General features: G+C 42.3%; 1 protein-coding gene across 2 annotated transcripts in view; it reads right to left on the reverse strand.

Moving 5' to 3' along the window:
* Positions 1 to 1,407: 1,407 nt before the first annotated feature.
* SLC37A3 (solute carrier family 37 member 3) overlaps positions 1,408 to 17,373 on the reverse strand; it is a 53,159-nt gene continuing 37,193 nt past the window's right edge. For both annotated transcript variants that reach the window (XM_080664999.1, XM_080664998.1), the window contains 8 exons: positions 14,043 to 14,127; positions 12,937 to 13,115; positions 10,465 to 10,606; positions 8,840 to 8,941; positions 8,202 to 8,249; positions 6,835 to 6,986; positions 4,446 to 4,511; positions 1,408 to 2,716 (listed from right to left, as the gene is read on the reverse strand). In XM_080664999.1, coding sequence (XP_080521125.1) covers positions 2,624 to 2,716; positions 4,446 to 4,511; positions 6,835 to 6,986; positions 8,202 to 8,249; positions 8,840 to 8,941; positions 10,465 to 10,606; positions 12,937 to 13,115; positions 14,043 to 14,127 — 867 coding nt within the window. In that variant the 3' untranslated portion in view covers positions 1,408 to 2,623. The remainder of the gene's footprint in view (positions 2,717 to 4,445; positions 4,512 to 6,834; positions 6,987 to 8,201; positions 8,250 to 8,839; positions 8,942 to 10,464; positions 10,607 to 12,936; positions 13,116 to 14,042; positions 14,128 to 17,373) is intronic.

Consider the following 17,373-nt stretch of genomic DNA (forward strand, 5'->3'; position numbering starts at 1 on the left):
GTAAAAACAGTCAGTAAGAAAGTGAAGGTACCTCTTGGGAGTTCTTTAACACTAATCCCTAAGTAGATGGTCAGAACTAGAATAAGGAAATATGTCCATAGTGCAACGTATAATGACCTATACATGCTGGGCAGTTATTTGTAATTTCATTTCAGGTGTGTCTAAGTTTAAACTGGGTAAGAAAACAATAGTTGGTGTTGGGATAGAAAGATGTGACCATACCAGGAGAGGCGGAGGGGACGCGCGGGCGGGAAAGAAGGAAGACTACCAGGTTTCGGGAGAGACTGCTTTTGTTGAGGAAGTGAGCAACGTTATAAAAGAGGCTACAGCAAGTGCCATCAGTGGCAATGCCGAGCAGCACAGCAAAGCGAATTAGTGCACCACAAGTGCAGTAGAACAAACTTGAAGCCAACTCACCAGCTGGGAAAACCATTTTAATACATTGTAACCATCCAACTACAGAAGGGAGCAGGATTCCACACACAAGTTCTTGCTTCTGGGACAGTTCTGCTGCCGGCAACTGCACCGGGTGACGGCAGAACACGACGTATGCTGCACCGCCAGTGCCCTTGGGATGCCCATCTGACCTCCTCATCCGCTGGGCTCTTCCTCTTCTTGTCCCAACATTTCTCATCCATCTTCTAACCACCCGCCGGGAATTCAGTGAACACCTTCCCCACTCTGTTTTTGGTGTCACTCCCAACATGTAGAGAAAAACCCAAATGACTGCACTGTTCTGATCAGCACACCTCAGCCAGAGAACTCGTGCACCTGAGGCGATCAGAGGCCTAGACTGCCACCTGTCTCCACTTGAATAGCTCTAACAACTCCAATCTGCCAATGGAAAACTTTGCTACTCTCTGAAGTGATTCAAACACATGAATTTTCCATACTCTCTCAAATTCCAGGAAGAGGGTAAATAATCAGAATGGGGTTCATCTAGACCAGTGGTCGGCAAACTCATTAGTCAACAGAGCCAAATATCAACAGTACAACGATTGAAATTTCTTTTGAGAGCCAAATTTTTTAAACTTAAACTTCTTCTAACGCCACTTCTTCAAAATAGACTTGCCCAGGCCGTAGTATTTTGTGGAAGAGCCACATTCAAGAGGCCAAAGAGCCGCATGTGACTCGCGAGCCGCAGTTTGCCGACCACGGATCTAGACAATATTCTTAAATTACAACCAGGCAACTCATCCAAACACAGCAGCACCTCACACAAAGGGAAGAGCATAGAAATGGGCTGGCCCCGCACCCACAGGGGAGAAACTGTACGATCTGCCAACACTGTAGGGCCGGTGAATGGTCACGAGGAAACACTCAACAGCAGGAAATCATAAGGCATGAGTCACATCCTAAAACATGGAGCTCAGAGTATAAATTTAAATAACCAGATGGACAGACATTTATTATAAAAGTCAGTTTATTTTCCCTTCCTGTGTTTCATATTTTCCCTTTTTGTCAGTAATGAGCAATTAACTGATTGGAAATCTGCTTGATTAAATAACATTAAGTTCACAAACATACCACATTTCGGAGTATAAAGCAGGAGGCTGAAAAATATTCCCTAACCCAACGCAAATTAGGCAGGCCTCAAAATTGCACATTTCCCCCTAGTTTGCTTACATAATTTAGAATATTTATCCAGAATGGCCTTAAAATATTGCTAATTAGTCTAGAATTCATGCCTTGAAGACCGATACTCCACAAACTTCTGAAGAATAGATATGTAAGTCCCCCAGGCCCTATTGGTCCCTTAGTGCGATTCCATGTCACACGCTACCGCTTACTAGGACAAAGGTCCTTCCTTCCTTCCTTTCTAATTCTAGGCTCCTGCTGAGGCTACTCAAGGCAGCCGGTTGTGACAGAGGTCAGTCCTCTGAAAACAGGGCTAAGCAGATTAGCTTCCTTGTGGATCCGACAGCAAACCTGAGCTTGAGTACTTGTTGTGGGTGACTCGTTGGAATGTTCACAACTGATACACCTTATGGTCCTTGAAAAGGTGACTCAATACTGCCAGGAGCCAGAGTTAGTTCTGAATGAAGGTGGAGAACAAGTTGACAGCAATTTGGAGACCATCTGCTTCTGCATGTAGCATGATTTTCCCCACCGTGGTTAACAAAGGCATTCTTGGTCCAAGGCAGGCATATTCTGGATCCAGCTGGAGCACCTTCTCAGGATGTGATGCTTCGAAGATGAGCTACCCTCTGCAAACTCATTTCCAAAGCAAAATGCAATGAGCCTTTCTATTCACGGAGCCTGACTCTGATAGAAACCATGCACGGCTGCTTGTGTTCACTCAGCTTCCCAGGCTGGAGAACAAAGGTCCACGTCCAATGTAGCCTTTAAGGTTAAAGGGATAAACCTCAACAGGCCCAACGAAGATTCACAGGCCACTTGAACATTCATGAAACAACAACAAAACAATCAGCAATCATTCCTGTAGTGTAGCAAAACAGCCCACCTCGCTCTGGTCAGCATTGCAAGAGGCTGACACTGGTGAAAGAGGCTTGGCCATCTGAGGTTATTTTGGAGTTCTTAAGACAACCCCAAAATGGGATGAATTAAAAGAAATTATAGTCCTAATGTGTCTCCTATTATTCTTGTTCCTCTGGGGCACCAGTCATTCACTCAGTATGCGAACTTGTCGTCTTTGCATAAGAGAGCACATTTCCCTCACTATTAATGGCGAAATAAATACAATTGTACAACTTGTCTGTGAAGAGAAGAAGAGCATTAAATGTGCAGTAACAATTTAATTAATTCTGTTAGAGCATCATGTTTTGAACATAATGGCTTTGAAAAATTACATTCATTCTGACTTCATACAAAAATAAATCTAATCTTCAATGAATTAAAAAATAACTTTGAAAATTACAGTTAATATTAAAAAATACTTAATGTTACATTATAGTCTCCAAATAAAAGAACTAAGGTACACAAATTAAATAATTTGTGACGGGTGGAACAGAAAATCGATACTGGGGCTCAAATTTTAAAAAGTGTTTCTTGCCCTGGCCGGTTTGGCTCAGTGGATAGAGCGTCGGCCTGTGGACTGAAAGGTCCCAGGTTCGATTCCGGTCGAGGGCGTGTACCTTGGTTGCAGGCACATCCCCAGTGGGAGGTGTGCAGGAGGCGGCTGATCGATGTTTCTCTCTTATCAATGTTTCTGACTCTCTATCCCTCTCCCTTCCTCTCTGTAAAAAAATCAATAAAATATATTTTAAAAAATAAATAAATAAATAAATAAATAAAATAAATAAAAAGTGTTTCTTCCCTGGCCCGTGTGGCTCAGTGGTTGAGCGTCAACCTATGAACCGGGAGGTCACAATTCAATTCCCTGTCAGGGCATATGCCTGGATTGCAGGTTTGATCCCCAGTGTGGTGTGTGCAGGAGGCAACTGATCAGTGATTCTCTCTCATTATTGATGTTTCCATCTCTCTCTCCCTCTCCCTTCCTCTCTGAAAACAATAAAAATATTTTTAAAATGTGTTTCTTATAATAGGTCGTTTTTTTAAATTAGAATTTCTAGTATGATCATAGCAGCAAGTTCATAGGAGATATTGCCCTCTACTTAGCATGGGTGTCAGAAGTGGACAGAGTTCCATGACCCCAGTCTCTGAAAGCTAGAAAGCAGCTGGGCAGAAGGAAGCTTCCTCTGTGACAGCAGAGAACGTAAGCCTTCTGGCAGCACCAGGGAACTCCAGTGCTGAACTCCCCGACTCCCTGGACAAGACTGCGGTGTCTGGACTTGGGACGGCTGAGGCTGCCTTCAATTAGGACGCCCTAGATTTAGGGACAGCAAACTGAATGCATCCCCTGGTGGACGAAGCTGTCACAGACTCTCTCAAACAGACCTGTCTTGAGCACTGTCTCACCAATAATGGGACAGACTATATCACATGCGTATTCAACAGAAAACAATATTTCAAAAGCACAGGCCTTATTCTGTATTGGCTATTTCCCAGACAGTATAAAATTCCAGCCAAGAAGGCCTACGGCACAACAGATATTTTCTCAAGAGACGCGGGTTCTTTTTAGAACCCACACGACACAGTGTTAATCACAGCTTCTTTTTTAACCCTCTGTGGCTTGGTGCCCCCACTGTAATTTCCTTCAGAATTCCCCAATTATATTCAGCAGCCGGAGAGTACCCTGGAAGAGCACACCGATTAATGATTGGTGATACTTTAAATAAGTCTCTTGTCATTTTTTCTGGTTTTATAAATGACAATACTCATTTGACTCGGGTCAAGGGCAAACTAAGGGCCCTTTCCTGCCTTGAAAAAAGAATGTCTTTCAGATTGACAAAATCTTATTTTTTACAAAAGGGTTTTAAAAGCAATCAGCAATTTTTCTGGTTTAAGAAGTGATTTAAGTAGATGCTTTGAAGTAAATCAGTAAGAAAACTTACTAGTTCAAAAAAAGGGGGGCACACACTTACCATGAGAATGAAAAAGTAGAAAACCCACATCCATCCGAGGTTGTCCTGGATCAAAGACACTAAATACTGAAACGGAGAAAAAGAAATTCCTATATAATCCTTCATAAATTAATAAAATCAAGTACCTATAAGTAAATTAAACATGGCTCTTCTACAAAATAAGGAGGGAGTTAGGATTTGCATAGTGTTTTGCAGTTTACAAAGCCCTTTCACATACATGTTCCTATGTGAGCTGTATTAATGGCCTTCACTTTGTAAGCTCGCAGAGTCCAAAACTGCACAACAGAAGACATGCATTCAGAAGGTTTCTCTCTATTCCCTTTGCTATGAGAGAGGAAGATGAACATCCTCAAGTCACTTCCGTTTAATCGTTCTTCCTTCCAGTGGAAGGTATTATGGTTGGTGTTTTCAAAAATGCTTTGTCTTCTAAGTGTATCACTCACTTTACAATTATGCTGTTTGCTCATAGGATTACTGTATCTTTAACATTTTACAACATATTCTTTTAATTTACTTTCAATTAATAAAAAGGATCTGGTAGCATTTAACCCCTTTACTTTTTTTATTATGGTAAAATATATAACATAAAATTTGCCATTTTAACCATTTTTTGGTGTACGACTCAGTGGCATCAAATACATTCACAATGTTGCATAACCATCACCACCATCTGTTGCCAAAATTTTTCAGCACCCCAGACAGAACCTCTATACCCATTAAACAATAAATCCCCATCACCACTTTTCCCCAGTCCCTGGTAACCTCTAATGTGCTTTCTGCCTCTGAATTTGCCTATTCTGGATATTTCAGGTTAAGTGGAATCACATAGTATTTACCCTCTGTGTCTGGCTTATTTCACTTAGAATACTGTTTTTAAGGTTCAACCATGTTGTACTACCTATCAGAACTTCATTCCTTTTTGTGGCTGAATAATTTTCCATTATGTAGATACTAGAGGCCCAATGCACAAAATTTGTGCAAGGGGCTTGGCACTTGTAGCCACGGTGGCTTGCCTTGGCCCTCGCAGCCGCAGCTTCGTCCAGAAGGCCATCCGGTCGTTCGGCTGTCTGGTCTAATTAGCATATTGTGCTTTTATTATTATAGACTAGAGGGCTGGTGCACAAAGATTCATGCACTGAAGGCGGGTTCCTCAGCCCAGCCTGCCGCTTCTCATAGTCCAGGAGCCCTCAGGGGATGTCCTACTGACCTCTGTGGGAGGCGACCGGGCTTATCAGGGGAAGGTGCCGCCTCCATCACCCCGCTGCTGCTGCCACTGCCGGCTGCGGCGGCTGCAAGGCCTGAGCCCCGGGCTTTGCAGCCGCCAGAGCTCACGACTGACTGAGCCCCAGGCCTTGCAGCCGCCGGGGCTCATGGCTGCCTGAGCCCATGGCTGCCTGAGCCCCAGGCCTCGCAGCCACTGTGGCTTTGTCTGGATTGACATCCAGAAGACATCCACCCTAATTAGCATATTACCCCTTTTATTAGTATAGATACCACATTTTGTTTCTTCAGTCACCTATTGGTCAACACGAGTTGTTTCCACCTTTTGACTACTATAGTGCTGCAATGAATGTTGGCATACGAATATCTGAAACCCTGTTTTCAATTCACTGAAATTCCACTCCTAGGAATATATACCTCAGAGTGAAATTGCTGGGCTGTTCAGTAATTCTAATGTTTAACTTTTTTTAGAACCACCAGTTTTCTATAATAGCTTTAACATTTTACATTTTCACCAGCAATGTATGAAAACTCCAATTTCTCCATGTCTTCATCAATACTTGTTATTTTGTTGTGTTTTTTTTAAATTATACCTATCCTAATAGGTATGAAGTGGTATCTCACTCTTGTTTTTATCTGCACTTCCCTAATGACTTAGAATGTTGTAGGAAGCGGAGAAAGTGACTCAGAGCAGCTGCAGATCCCTGGCCACTTCGGTGGGGATGGACCCATGTAATGAGCACGTGTACGTGTGTGTTTGGTAGGGTTTACACATGTCAGGTGGGGAATAATGAGAAGCATGTGTCTCATGGCCTCCTTGGAGTGCCAAGTTCAGGCTAGAAAGCAGGGGGTACAGGCTTGGACTGCAGGATCTATCTGATGAGGTGTGAGCTTATTTCCAGGAAGAATCTGGAAGTAAAAGTGGAAAAAAGCAACTAAAAATGTAGAGGCACCTTCCAGATGGACCTTAGAAAGGACTCAACCCAGCTCCCAGTACAACTGGCCCTTAGAGAAAACCAAACCTCCAGGCTCTCAACCCCGGGATCTCAGCACATCACACTACAGCACAAGAGTGCCACCTACTGTGGCCCAGCAGGCAGTTACAAATTCTTCCACGGGTTGAAGGACTACTTAACACTCAATTTCGACCCCTCTCCTGCTCACTTACCTGGCCCACCGCAGCTCCAATGCTCCCAGTTCCGTCAACAATTCCTGTGACAGTCGCCAAAGCCTCACTGCTGCCTTGGATGAGCTCTTGGCGACCCAAGTCAGCAGAAATAGCAGAGCTAATCATATTAGAAGGTCCACCAATAAAAAATCCTGAAGTCATACACAGAGAGGTTCTTATTAAAACACTACTCATAACTCCACTAGGAATCTAATGAATAAGGCAAACACTTATCCCACAATTTTAGTCAGTATGTTGCAGAGAAATAGACAAAAAAGGGAAAAATAACCAGTAAAAATGAAAACTCTCCCAAGTAGTACCATCTTCAAATTAATTACCATCCACTTTTCTGAAATCCCTTTTTGAATTACATGACACACTAGTATATTTTATAGAAACCAAACATATAAAAAATATAGTGAACACACAGTCTTTCTAATCCTGTGAAGTGTGCATTCATTAATAACTAGTTGCACTAGCTTATCAAGTTCTGTCATAGTAGAGGTGGGTCATAGAGTATCTGACTACCAAAGTCAATCAAACATAATAAAAAAAGGAGAGAGAAGAGAAAAAGCTATTTAAACTGTGCAGGTGGTTCTATCTCAGCCTTGGGCAAACTATGGCCCGTGGGCCAGATCCAGCTGTTCTATCTGGTTCTCTTGCTCTCCCCTCCGCTCCTTTACTTTGAATTTATATTAGTTCACACAAACACTCCATCCATGCTTTTGTTCCGGCCCTCCGGTCCAGTTTAAGAACCCATTGTGGCCCTCGAGTCAAAAAGTTTGCCCACCCCTGTATCTATCTGCACTGCTCTCAGGGAAGCTGTCCAAGGACCGTGCAGGGGTTGGCCCGTGTGAATCCCTTAACATGGCTGCAATCAGCTCCATGAGCCTCGGGGGGCATGAGCCGCTCTCACTATGCCGAGTACAATCTAAAGTTTAAAAATAAGGAATTTTTCTGTAACATGGCCCCTAATTGCACTCAATTGTTTCATCTGGGGCTGAAGTGAAGAAATACTGACCAATTCCAACACAGGAGGAAAAACTAGCTATACTGGGCTTTATGAAAGCTCGTGAATTGGTTTCCAAGGTGGCAGCTTCCTAGGCCACTTCCAGAAGTGATGTGAGAAGCTGGGGCAGCGATCAAAACTGTTAGGTCACCTCTGTCCAAAGGTGGTTCTGTAACTGAAGGACTGAGGAGGTCACAGAACAGCAGAGAAACAGAATCTGCTGTGTCTGTCTTTCCTTCACCATTTGAATTCTCTGTAATTAAGGTTTTAGTGTAACTCAAACTGAGAGAAATCGTTTCCTTTTTCCCTTCTTACTTATAGAGGAAATACAACAGTGAAATGGAGCCAGATGCCATACCTGTAACAGCCATCAGAAGTGCATTAATGGACTTGTCGTTTGGAGAACCTGTGAGGAAAGACATGCTGACTTTAAAAGCGCATCACGAGTGCCTCCACGGGACAGTCCACAAAGACCTGGGTCTCTGTGACCTCGCAGATCACACCCAGACAAAACAAAGGGATACGACTCTTTCACGGCCTCTTCCAACTTTTATTTGTAACGTCTGTCTCTTGCTGGTGCTCAAGCTAATGAGACTTCTAAAAGCTACAGAAAAACCCTACTCCAATCTCAGCAGCATCTTAAGGGACATATACCAAACTCACTAATTACCATCTTTCCTCTTTTGAAACCTTTTCCCTTTTATTGTTTTATTGGCTCTAATGCTGTTCCTCTGGAGCCTACCCTCAAACAAAGCATGTACACTCCCAAGCAACCTTTTAAACAAACGAACAAAGCAGAAGAGATGCCAGTTTCCTCCCCGACACAAATAAAACTATGTGATGCTACTTTCACCAGGTATTCACAGGACAATACAAAGGTCTATCTAGCATGCCTTTGTAGCTGGGCTCCAGGGTCTCCCCTGGGCTGGTCACGGACTCAAGGCAAATGCCTTAGTCCTAAGAGATCGGGACATTTAATTGCAAGGGAATACTCACGACTGTATCCAACCAGGGACCCAATTGCCAGAAAGAGACTCAGAGCTAAAACGGGTGCTCTCTTCTGTAACACATCAGAGATGAAGCCTTGCAGAGTTCCACCTTTAGGCACAAAGAGTGCATCATAATCAAAACCATTTATAATTTAGCTCGGTTACCTGAAACATGCCCATCAGGTACCCTCCACCCACTATCCAGAGCCTAACACTGGTCTATCCAGAGAGATGGCTGACTCTCCTAAGTCTCCTCCATAATTTCCTTTCAGGAAGATTACTCACGATGGCTGACGGGGACAGGGCACCACAAATCAGACACCAAAATAAGGAAAAAAGGAAAATCACCAAAGCCACCCACTGTCCCTTGTTTTCTCTAACCAGCTGTGAAGGTTTTTCCGGATTTTTTTGCTTTTTATTTAAAAGATGATTAAGGACCATGCCTCATAGGCTATTAGCAGCAGCCAATAAATATTCACTACAATTAAATGCAGCAATTATGGCTTAATAATAACTACCAGGTCCTGATGTTTAAAAAGAGGTGACATGTTGCCCTGGCCCGGTGGCTCAGTTAGCTGGAGCATCGTCCCATGTATGAAAAGGTTTGCAGGTTTGATTCTTGATCAGGGCACATACCTATATTGCACGTACAGAAGGCAACTGATCAATGTGCTACATCAATGTTTCTCTTTCTCTCTTCCTCCCCTACCCCTACTCTACCTGCCCCCATCTCTCTCTCTTTTTTCCTCCCTTCCAGTTTTCCTCCTTCTCTCCCTTCGCCTCTCTCTGGAATCAGTGAGTGTATCCTCTGGCGAGTAGTAAAACAAATAATAAAAATAAAAAGAGGTGATATGAATTCTTCAAGCAACACAATTGCATTTAGATACAGTCCCATGTTAAGTTCTAGGCGCTACGGGACATCTGGTACATCTTCATCAGATAGTAGAACACAGTATTGTCAGGTCTAAAGGTGGCAACCTCACCTTTGACTCTGGATCTAAGAAGAGGGCAAACAAGTTCAAATACAATAGTAGTATATCACCTAAGGCTACACCAGGTGCTTTCATGCGCTCAGGGCAGTTCAGTCTTACCACCATTCTAAATGTAAACATTACAGAAAGGATGTTAAGGCTTTGTCATAGCCATTTAAGTCACACCCACTAAAATGCATTCTGAACGCTTGTCTTAAAGTTTCTTACTTGCCTGTTTATACTTCCAGCTATAATTAAAAGTCATTACTAAAATCTGTGTACAAAGCAGCTACAAACTATTCACAAATATCAATCCCTGCTATTATTCCCACCTCTATGATCTGACAATCTAGACACTAACTAATGTGTATAGCTAAGAGCTAAGATTTACCAAAAGTGTATGCAAGGGTTACATTAAAAGAGGTCATAGAGGGAAACATCCCAAGACAAGAGAACAGATCCATCAACAAAGGTCTGAGAGTAAGAGCCCCATAAATCACAGGCTGCCATAGGCTGGGTCTTTTATACAAACTTTTTTTTAAGAGTTTGGCTGTTTACTAGTAGGACAGTTTAGGAAAAATGGCTGTAGAATAAGTAATAAAACTTGAAATGATGTCAGATTTCATAACTTCTATAGAAAAAGATGCATCACAGGCATTACCTATAATCCCTCCAACATCGTACCAAATGGACAGCTTGTCAGCTTCAGCCTCCTTCCACCCAAAGTTGTTACTCAGGTAAAAGGGCAACCAGAAGAAGAAGGAGTAATTCACTAACTTCAAGCAGGCATAGGCGAGTGAGTACTGCAAGAAACACATTCAACTATCAGTAAGGAACAAACAGAACAGCAGGGCCACAATTTCTAAATGTCATTAAACAGCAAAAAATGGAGAAGTTTGGTATGGATAGCCTTAGTGTAAAATTAAACTTTTCTACAAATTCCTATTGGCCTGACTTTACCTAGTCTCCCTCTTCTCTTTATCCCCATTAACTTCTAGAAAGGCATTTACAGCAGGCCTTTGGAACAGAAAACACAGATGACCATCTCCTAAATCCTCCCTTTTTTTCTCCTTTCAGTTCTCTGGTAGAAGCAAACCAGTGTTTTGAACCTCCTGCAAGGCAGGGCACATACTCCTATTTCTTTATTTAGACAAAGATTAAAGGTATTCATGCCACCAACTAGCATTAACCATAGCAAATAAATCCAGTAAACATCACAGCTTCTATTACAAGCAGCCAAACTATTTTGGTTCTTCTATTTCCTGCAAAGTTAATATTATGAACCATGGAGAATAACATGACTAAACTATAGTTTCAAGGTCTAAGAAAAACATCAACATTATAACTACTTTCACATTATAGTTTCCAAAAGCTTTACATTCCCACATCCAGTGGAAAAGCAAAGAATATCTTAAAAAAAAAAAAAAAAAGAGTATCTTTAGTGAGTCAAAAAGAAAGGAGCTTGATTGCCATGGGCCTTGTGGTTCTACTTTGAGGAATAAAAGGTGCAGCTGCCTTATGATGGCAGTGGCGCTAAGACTCCTATATTCAACACATTATTACCAGGAAATCCTGACATTTAGCATCAAAGGAAAAAGGGGGAGGAACAGAGAGACTGACTTCAAAGGGTGTCTGGCTAGTATATTCTTTTCCCTGGAGCTGCCAGTTATTCCCTAGGTATCACTTGTTTTAAAACAGCTTCCCTACCCGGGCACAGCCACCCCCTAGAGAGCCAAGTCCCAGCCATGAGTGCATTTTGTCCAGACAGCCTGTTACAGAGACAAAGGAATTAGGTTAACTAGATTTCCTTTACATCCCTATCCATGTCAGGAAAAAACAGCTTGGGAAATACAAAGGTATAGTGAAAGATTCCGTATTTAATCACAACAAATTTTTGAGGTCTGTCTCAGAAGTTAATCTATTACTATTTTAATAACTAGTTAAAAATACTAATCTTTAGCATAAGAACAGGACTAAAGGAACTTGCATAAACCTTATACATCATCTTTTTAAAAATCGTGGGAACTTACATTTTAACTTATACTTAACAATCCGTTCACAAATGTCAGTTCTCTTACTGAGCTTGGGGCATAGGCAGAAGGGAACTGATAAGCATGAAATATGACAACCTACAGACTCAATCTAGCTCAGGGGCTACATTCAGAAAGCACCACTGAGCAATTAAATAAGAGCCAGTGCGTGTTCACAATGCCATAACCCGTTCTATACCCAGGGAGGACTGGTGTGTTCCACAGGAAGGGGAACTGAGACACAAGGTTGGGCTGAGTGACTTACCCCAGGCCTCACAGACAGTTAGTGGGTAAGCTGGAAACATAACCTAGGCCTCTTAACTTCCACTCCCGTGCTAGAGCGCCCGAAACATCAAGACAGAAAAACTGCAGCAGAAGGGATTTAGTTTAGACGTTAGAAAATTCTCCTGACTGTAAAGGTTGTGGAAACACTGGAATGCATTACCAAGAAATACTGTGGAGTATTCTGCTCTGGGCCTTTTCATAAAAGGGCAAACAACTGTTTCTTCCTAGAATAAGAGTATCAGCAAATAGGGCAGATTTAACGACCCATTCATAACCCCTCTTGGTTGACATATAATTTTATAATACTGCAACAGGACATAAAGTATATATTTAAAAATACCAACTTTGCCTTCTTTGTTTTCTCTTTGATTTTCCCAATGACTCTATGAGGCTCAGAGAGGATAATCAAGGTCCCCTGAACAATGAGTGGTATGATTGTGAATCAGGACTAATTCAAATGCTAGGTCAGGGTCAGCAAACTAGGGCTCAGGGCCAAATCTGGCATGCCCATTCATTCATTTCTTTTGTTCTGGAGTTAAGTAGTAGCAGAGACTGTGCGGTCCCCACAAGCTAAAAACATTACTCTCTGGCTCTTCATATATAAGGTTTGCCGACCTCTGCGTAATGTTAGAAAAAATTTCCAGTGTTGCCAATATAAAAATAAGTTGAGGGGCACTATCCAATATTCCTCTGAATGCATTTCTAAAATAAAGTATCCAAGAGAATCTAAATACTTAACAATGCTTTGTCCCAGGCAGAGGTCATCTCCAGCTCTAATAGCTCACTGGCTGTGGCAAGGAGATTTGAATGATCCTTACCGGTATAACTCCAGGAAGGCAACAAGCCTGATAAAAGCTTATAGCCTTGACTTGGGTGATGGTACTGCCTTCTTGGACTGAATAATTAGGCTCATATTCATCTTCATTTTCAGCACCATTAATTAACGGCCTGTGTGAGTCTTCTTCGACGTTTTCTTCTGCCTCGATACCTGGGAGACCTAAAACCACAGTAACAGCATCATTTACAGAGCGCCTTTTAGGTGCCTGGCATTGTGCTAAGTGATTTGCATGTATCATTACTTATGGGGACAATATTATTTTATTTGCACTTTATAGAAGAAGCAACAAGGTTCACAGGCCAAGGTCAATTAAGATAAACATCACAACAAACCTTGGATTCTAATTCTACTTTATCTGGCTTCAAAGCAATGTGTTCTCAACTAAATTACGCTAGCTCTCTCATATACAAAAAGGAGTCAATTACATACTATTAAGCTGATGTGCCTCTTTAATAATATTCAAAGGATAGAATCATACATGTATTTGCTTCTGTGGTTTCACTTGTACAGATTCTGTATTTAACAAGAGACAAATATCACACTAAATTATTTTTATGAAAGAAATCTGTCTCAAGAAGTGAAATTAGAAACACATCCATGCTAACTTTTCTTTTTTTTTTTTTTCAAATTTTTATTAAGGTATTATATGTGTACATATCTTACCATTGCCCCACCCCCACCCCACTCCCATACCTGCCCTCACCCCCCAATGTTTTGCATCCGTTGGTTACTCTTATATGCATGCATACAAGTCCTTCAATTGATCTCTTATTTCCCCCACCTCTCCCTAACCTTACCGCTGTAATTAGACACTCTGTTTACATCCATGCTAACTTCTAACCAGTGTCTCAATTATAAAACTCATTTGCAAATGAGTGTTCCCTATATCTGTAATAGGTGAGCCTCACTCCCCTCAAACACGTGCAGCTACGATGGGCTTAGCTGGACCCAAGACACAACAGCAATACTGCACCTTTAACCCACTGAAAGGAGCTCACAGCTCTCCCAGGGAAAAAGAGACTAACTGTCCTGGCCTCAGATTTCTCTTCGCCCATAATAGTAACAGAAGCAACAGCTTGTCCTCACCAATTTCTTCAGGTGACACCAGGAGTCCAAAGAAGATGATGATCCCACCAGCAAACTGCACAGCCGCCGTCACCAGGAAGGCGTACTAGAGGGAAGAGGGCAGATGCTCCTTACGTGTCTGGGACATTCATCAGAGACATGTGTGCAAGGTGGGAGGTGGCGGGTGAGGAATGGGGCGGGAAGGACGGGACACTGGGAAGAAAATGAGTGCTGAGTGCTTAGCCTGTGCAGGCACTGAGCTATGATTTACTTGTGTTTCTCTCTCTCTCCCCCACTTCCTTTCTCTCTGAAACCAATAAAAAATAAAAAGAGCAACTTACCTACTTTTAATTATTTAGGTTTCTGAATAGACAACACATTTACATGACTTAAGCAACAAAAAGATGTAAAAACTCTCCCCACACCTCTCTCCCGTCCACTCAATCCTCATTTTCCCATCATATAACCATTATTGTTACTGTATTTTTACTTTCCAGAGATTGCTTTAAAAACATACAAGCCAATACAAATATGTACTCTTGACTTCTTCCTCCATTTTACACCAATGGCGTCATTCAATACACACAGTTTAGCATCCCTGCTTTTTTCACTTAATATACACCATTGACATAGTTCCCTATAGGTACAGAGAGAGCTTTGCAACCCTATTTCACAGCTGCACAGCATTCCACTAAACAGGTGTATCCCAAGGTAACTATTTCCCTTTTGGTTGACATTCGCTACCAACGTTTTGCTGTGACACACAACACTGAAATAAGTAACCTTGTCATATATCACTGCGCCTGCTGAAGCTTATTCACCTGCATATATCACCGCGCCTGCTGAAGCATATTCACCTGCGGGGTTCATTCCTGGGGCTAGAGAGCACCTCCTCGGGCAGAGCAGCTGCTGTTTTGATAGACTGTCCCATACTGACCCCAAGGGGAGTTACTCACTTTGTGAACTACAATGCCTGTTTTTCCACATCCTCATAAACACAGCGTATTATCACACTTTTGGATTTTAACAATCTAATAAACATTCAGAGAGAGAAACCAGCAAACTGCACAGCCGCCGTCACCAGGAAGGAGTACTAGAGGGAAGAGGGCAGATGCTCCTTACGTGTCTGCATAGGTAAACACCTAAACTGCTGCCTCGCACAACAATATCAAAACTACAACTAAAAGACAAAACGGACACCATCCAGAACCACAGGAAAGCTGGCTGAGTGGAAATTCTACAACTAGAAGGAAAGAGGAAAGCACATTGAGACTCAGAGGAGCTGCAAAAGGCTGAGGTATGGAGACGCGCACGTGGAGAGGACGGGCGGCTGTGTGCAAGGGCGGCTGAGTGCGCGGCTGGCTTTCTAAAGCAGGAGGGAGACAGAAGCTTCCAACTGCGCTGAACTCCAGTTCCAGGAGTTTCTAGGAACCCAGACTCATTTGGGGAGAAACTGGACTGTCTGGCAGCGGGCGAAACTCGAGGGCGGCTTTCTCTCAGAGGTGCTTACAGCGATTACCGAGGAACACTGAGACCCAGGGGCCTCATAGGGCAGGGCTGACGGGAAACCAAGGCTGTCTGCTCCGCCCTGAGACTCCGCCCCATCCAAGCTGAGCACAGAGGCTTTTGCAATTTTGCAAGTCTTGTCTCATAAGGGTGTCTCCAGCACAGAAGTTCTCCCAGCGTACACAGATGATCCTCACAGCCAATTGGCCTGGAGGTCAATTCCTCCCAGTGATACCAACAACAATCAAGGCTTAACTGCAACAAGGCTGTGCACACAGTCCACAAAGGGGTGCACCGAAAGTGTCCACCTCAGGTAACTGGGGGAGGCTGAGCCACTGGGCCCTATAGAACACCTACCACACAAAGCTACTCTACCAACTCAGGGAAGCAGCAAAAATGTGGAGACAAAGAAACAGATCACAAATGAAAGAAATGGAGGAAAGCAAACAACTGGATATAGAGTTCAAAACCACGGTTTTAAGGTTTTTCAAGAATTTCCTAGAAAAGGCCAATAAATTTAACAAGACCCTCAAGGATATGAAAAAGGACCAACTAGAAATTAAACATACACTGTCTGAAATAAAAAATATTATACAGAGACCTAACAGCAGACTAGAGGACCGCAAGAATCAAGTCAAAGAGTTGAAATACAAAGAAGCAAAAAACACTCAGCCGGAAAAGCAAAAAGAAAAAAGAATCCAAAAATTTGAAGATAGTGTAAGGAGCCTCTGGGACAACTTCAAGCGTACCAACATCAGAATTATGGGGGTGCCAGAAGAAGAGAGAGAGCAAGATACTGAAAACCTATTTGAAGAAATAATGACAGAAAACTTCCCCCACCTGGTGAAAGAAATAGACTTACAAGTCCTAGAAGTGCACAGAACCCCAAACAAAAGGAATCCAAAGAGGACCACACCAAAACACATCATAATTAAAATGCCAAGAGCAAAAGACAAAGAGAGAATATTAAAAGCAGCAAGAGAAAAACAGTTAATTACCTACAAGGGAGTACCCATACAATTGTCAGCTGATTTCTCAACAGAAACTATGCAGGCCAGACGGGAGTGGCAAGAAATTTTCAATGTGATAAATAGCAAGAACCTACAACCAAGATTACTCTACCCAGCAAAGCTATCATTCAGAATTGAAGATCAGATAAAGAGCTTCACAGATAAGAAAAAGCTAAAGGAGTTCATCACCACCAAACCAGTATTATTTGAAATGCTGAAAGGTATTCTTTAAGAAGAGAAAGAAGAAAAAGGTAAAGATAAAAATTATGAACAACTAATACATGTCTATCAACAAGTGAATCTAAAAATCAAGTGAATAATAAATCTGATGAAGAGAATAAACTGGTGAATATAATAGAATCAGGGGCATAGAAAGGGAGTGGACTGACAATTCTCGGGGGGAAAGGGGTGTGGGAGGTGCGGGAAGAGACTGGACAAAAATCGTACACCTATGGATAAGGACATTGCGGGGGAGATAAGGGCAGAGGGTGGGGTGGGAACTGGGTGGAGGGGAGATATGGGGGGGGGGGGAGAGGAACAATTGTAATAATCTGAACAATAAAGATTTATTAAATTTAAAAAAAATAATATTTTGGGACATGTGAGAATGACATGAAAAAAAACACACGTACAGTGCGTTTCTTTAATTTGCATTTCTCCTCAGACTACTACCTAGCTCCATAAAGGGCAAAGAGTTTTAGGCCAATGTCCATTCTCTACTGCCTAGAGGCCCTTAGAGTAGCTTTATAAATATTAATGGAATAAAGTTATAAGTGAAGTGGAATTTCTTTTCATATGTTTTTAAGGTGTTTCTATTCCCTTTTTACCAACTAGAC

This window comes from Plecotus auritus (assembly GCF_963455305.1).
Source record: "Plecotus auritus genome assembly, chromosome: 4".
NCBI lineage: Eukaryota > Metazoa > Chordata > Mammalia > Chiroptera > Vespertilionidae > Plecotus > Plecotus auritus.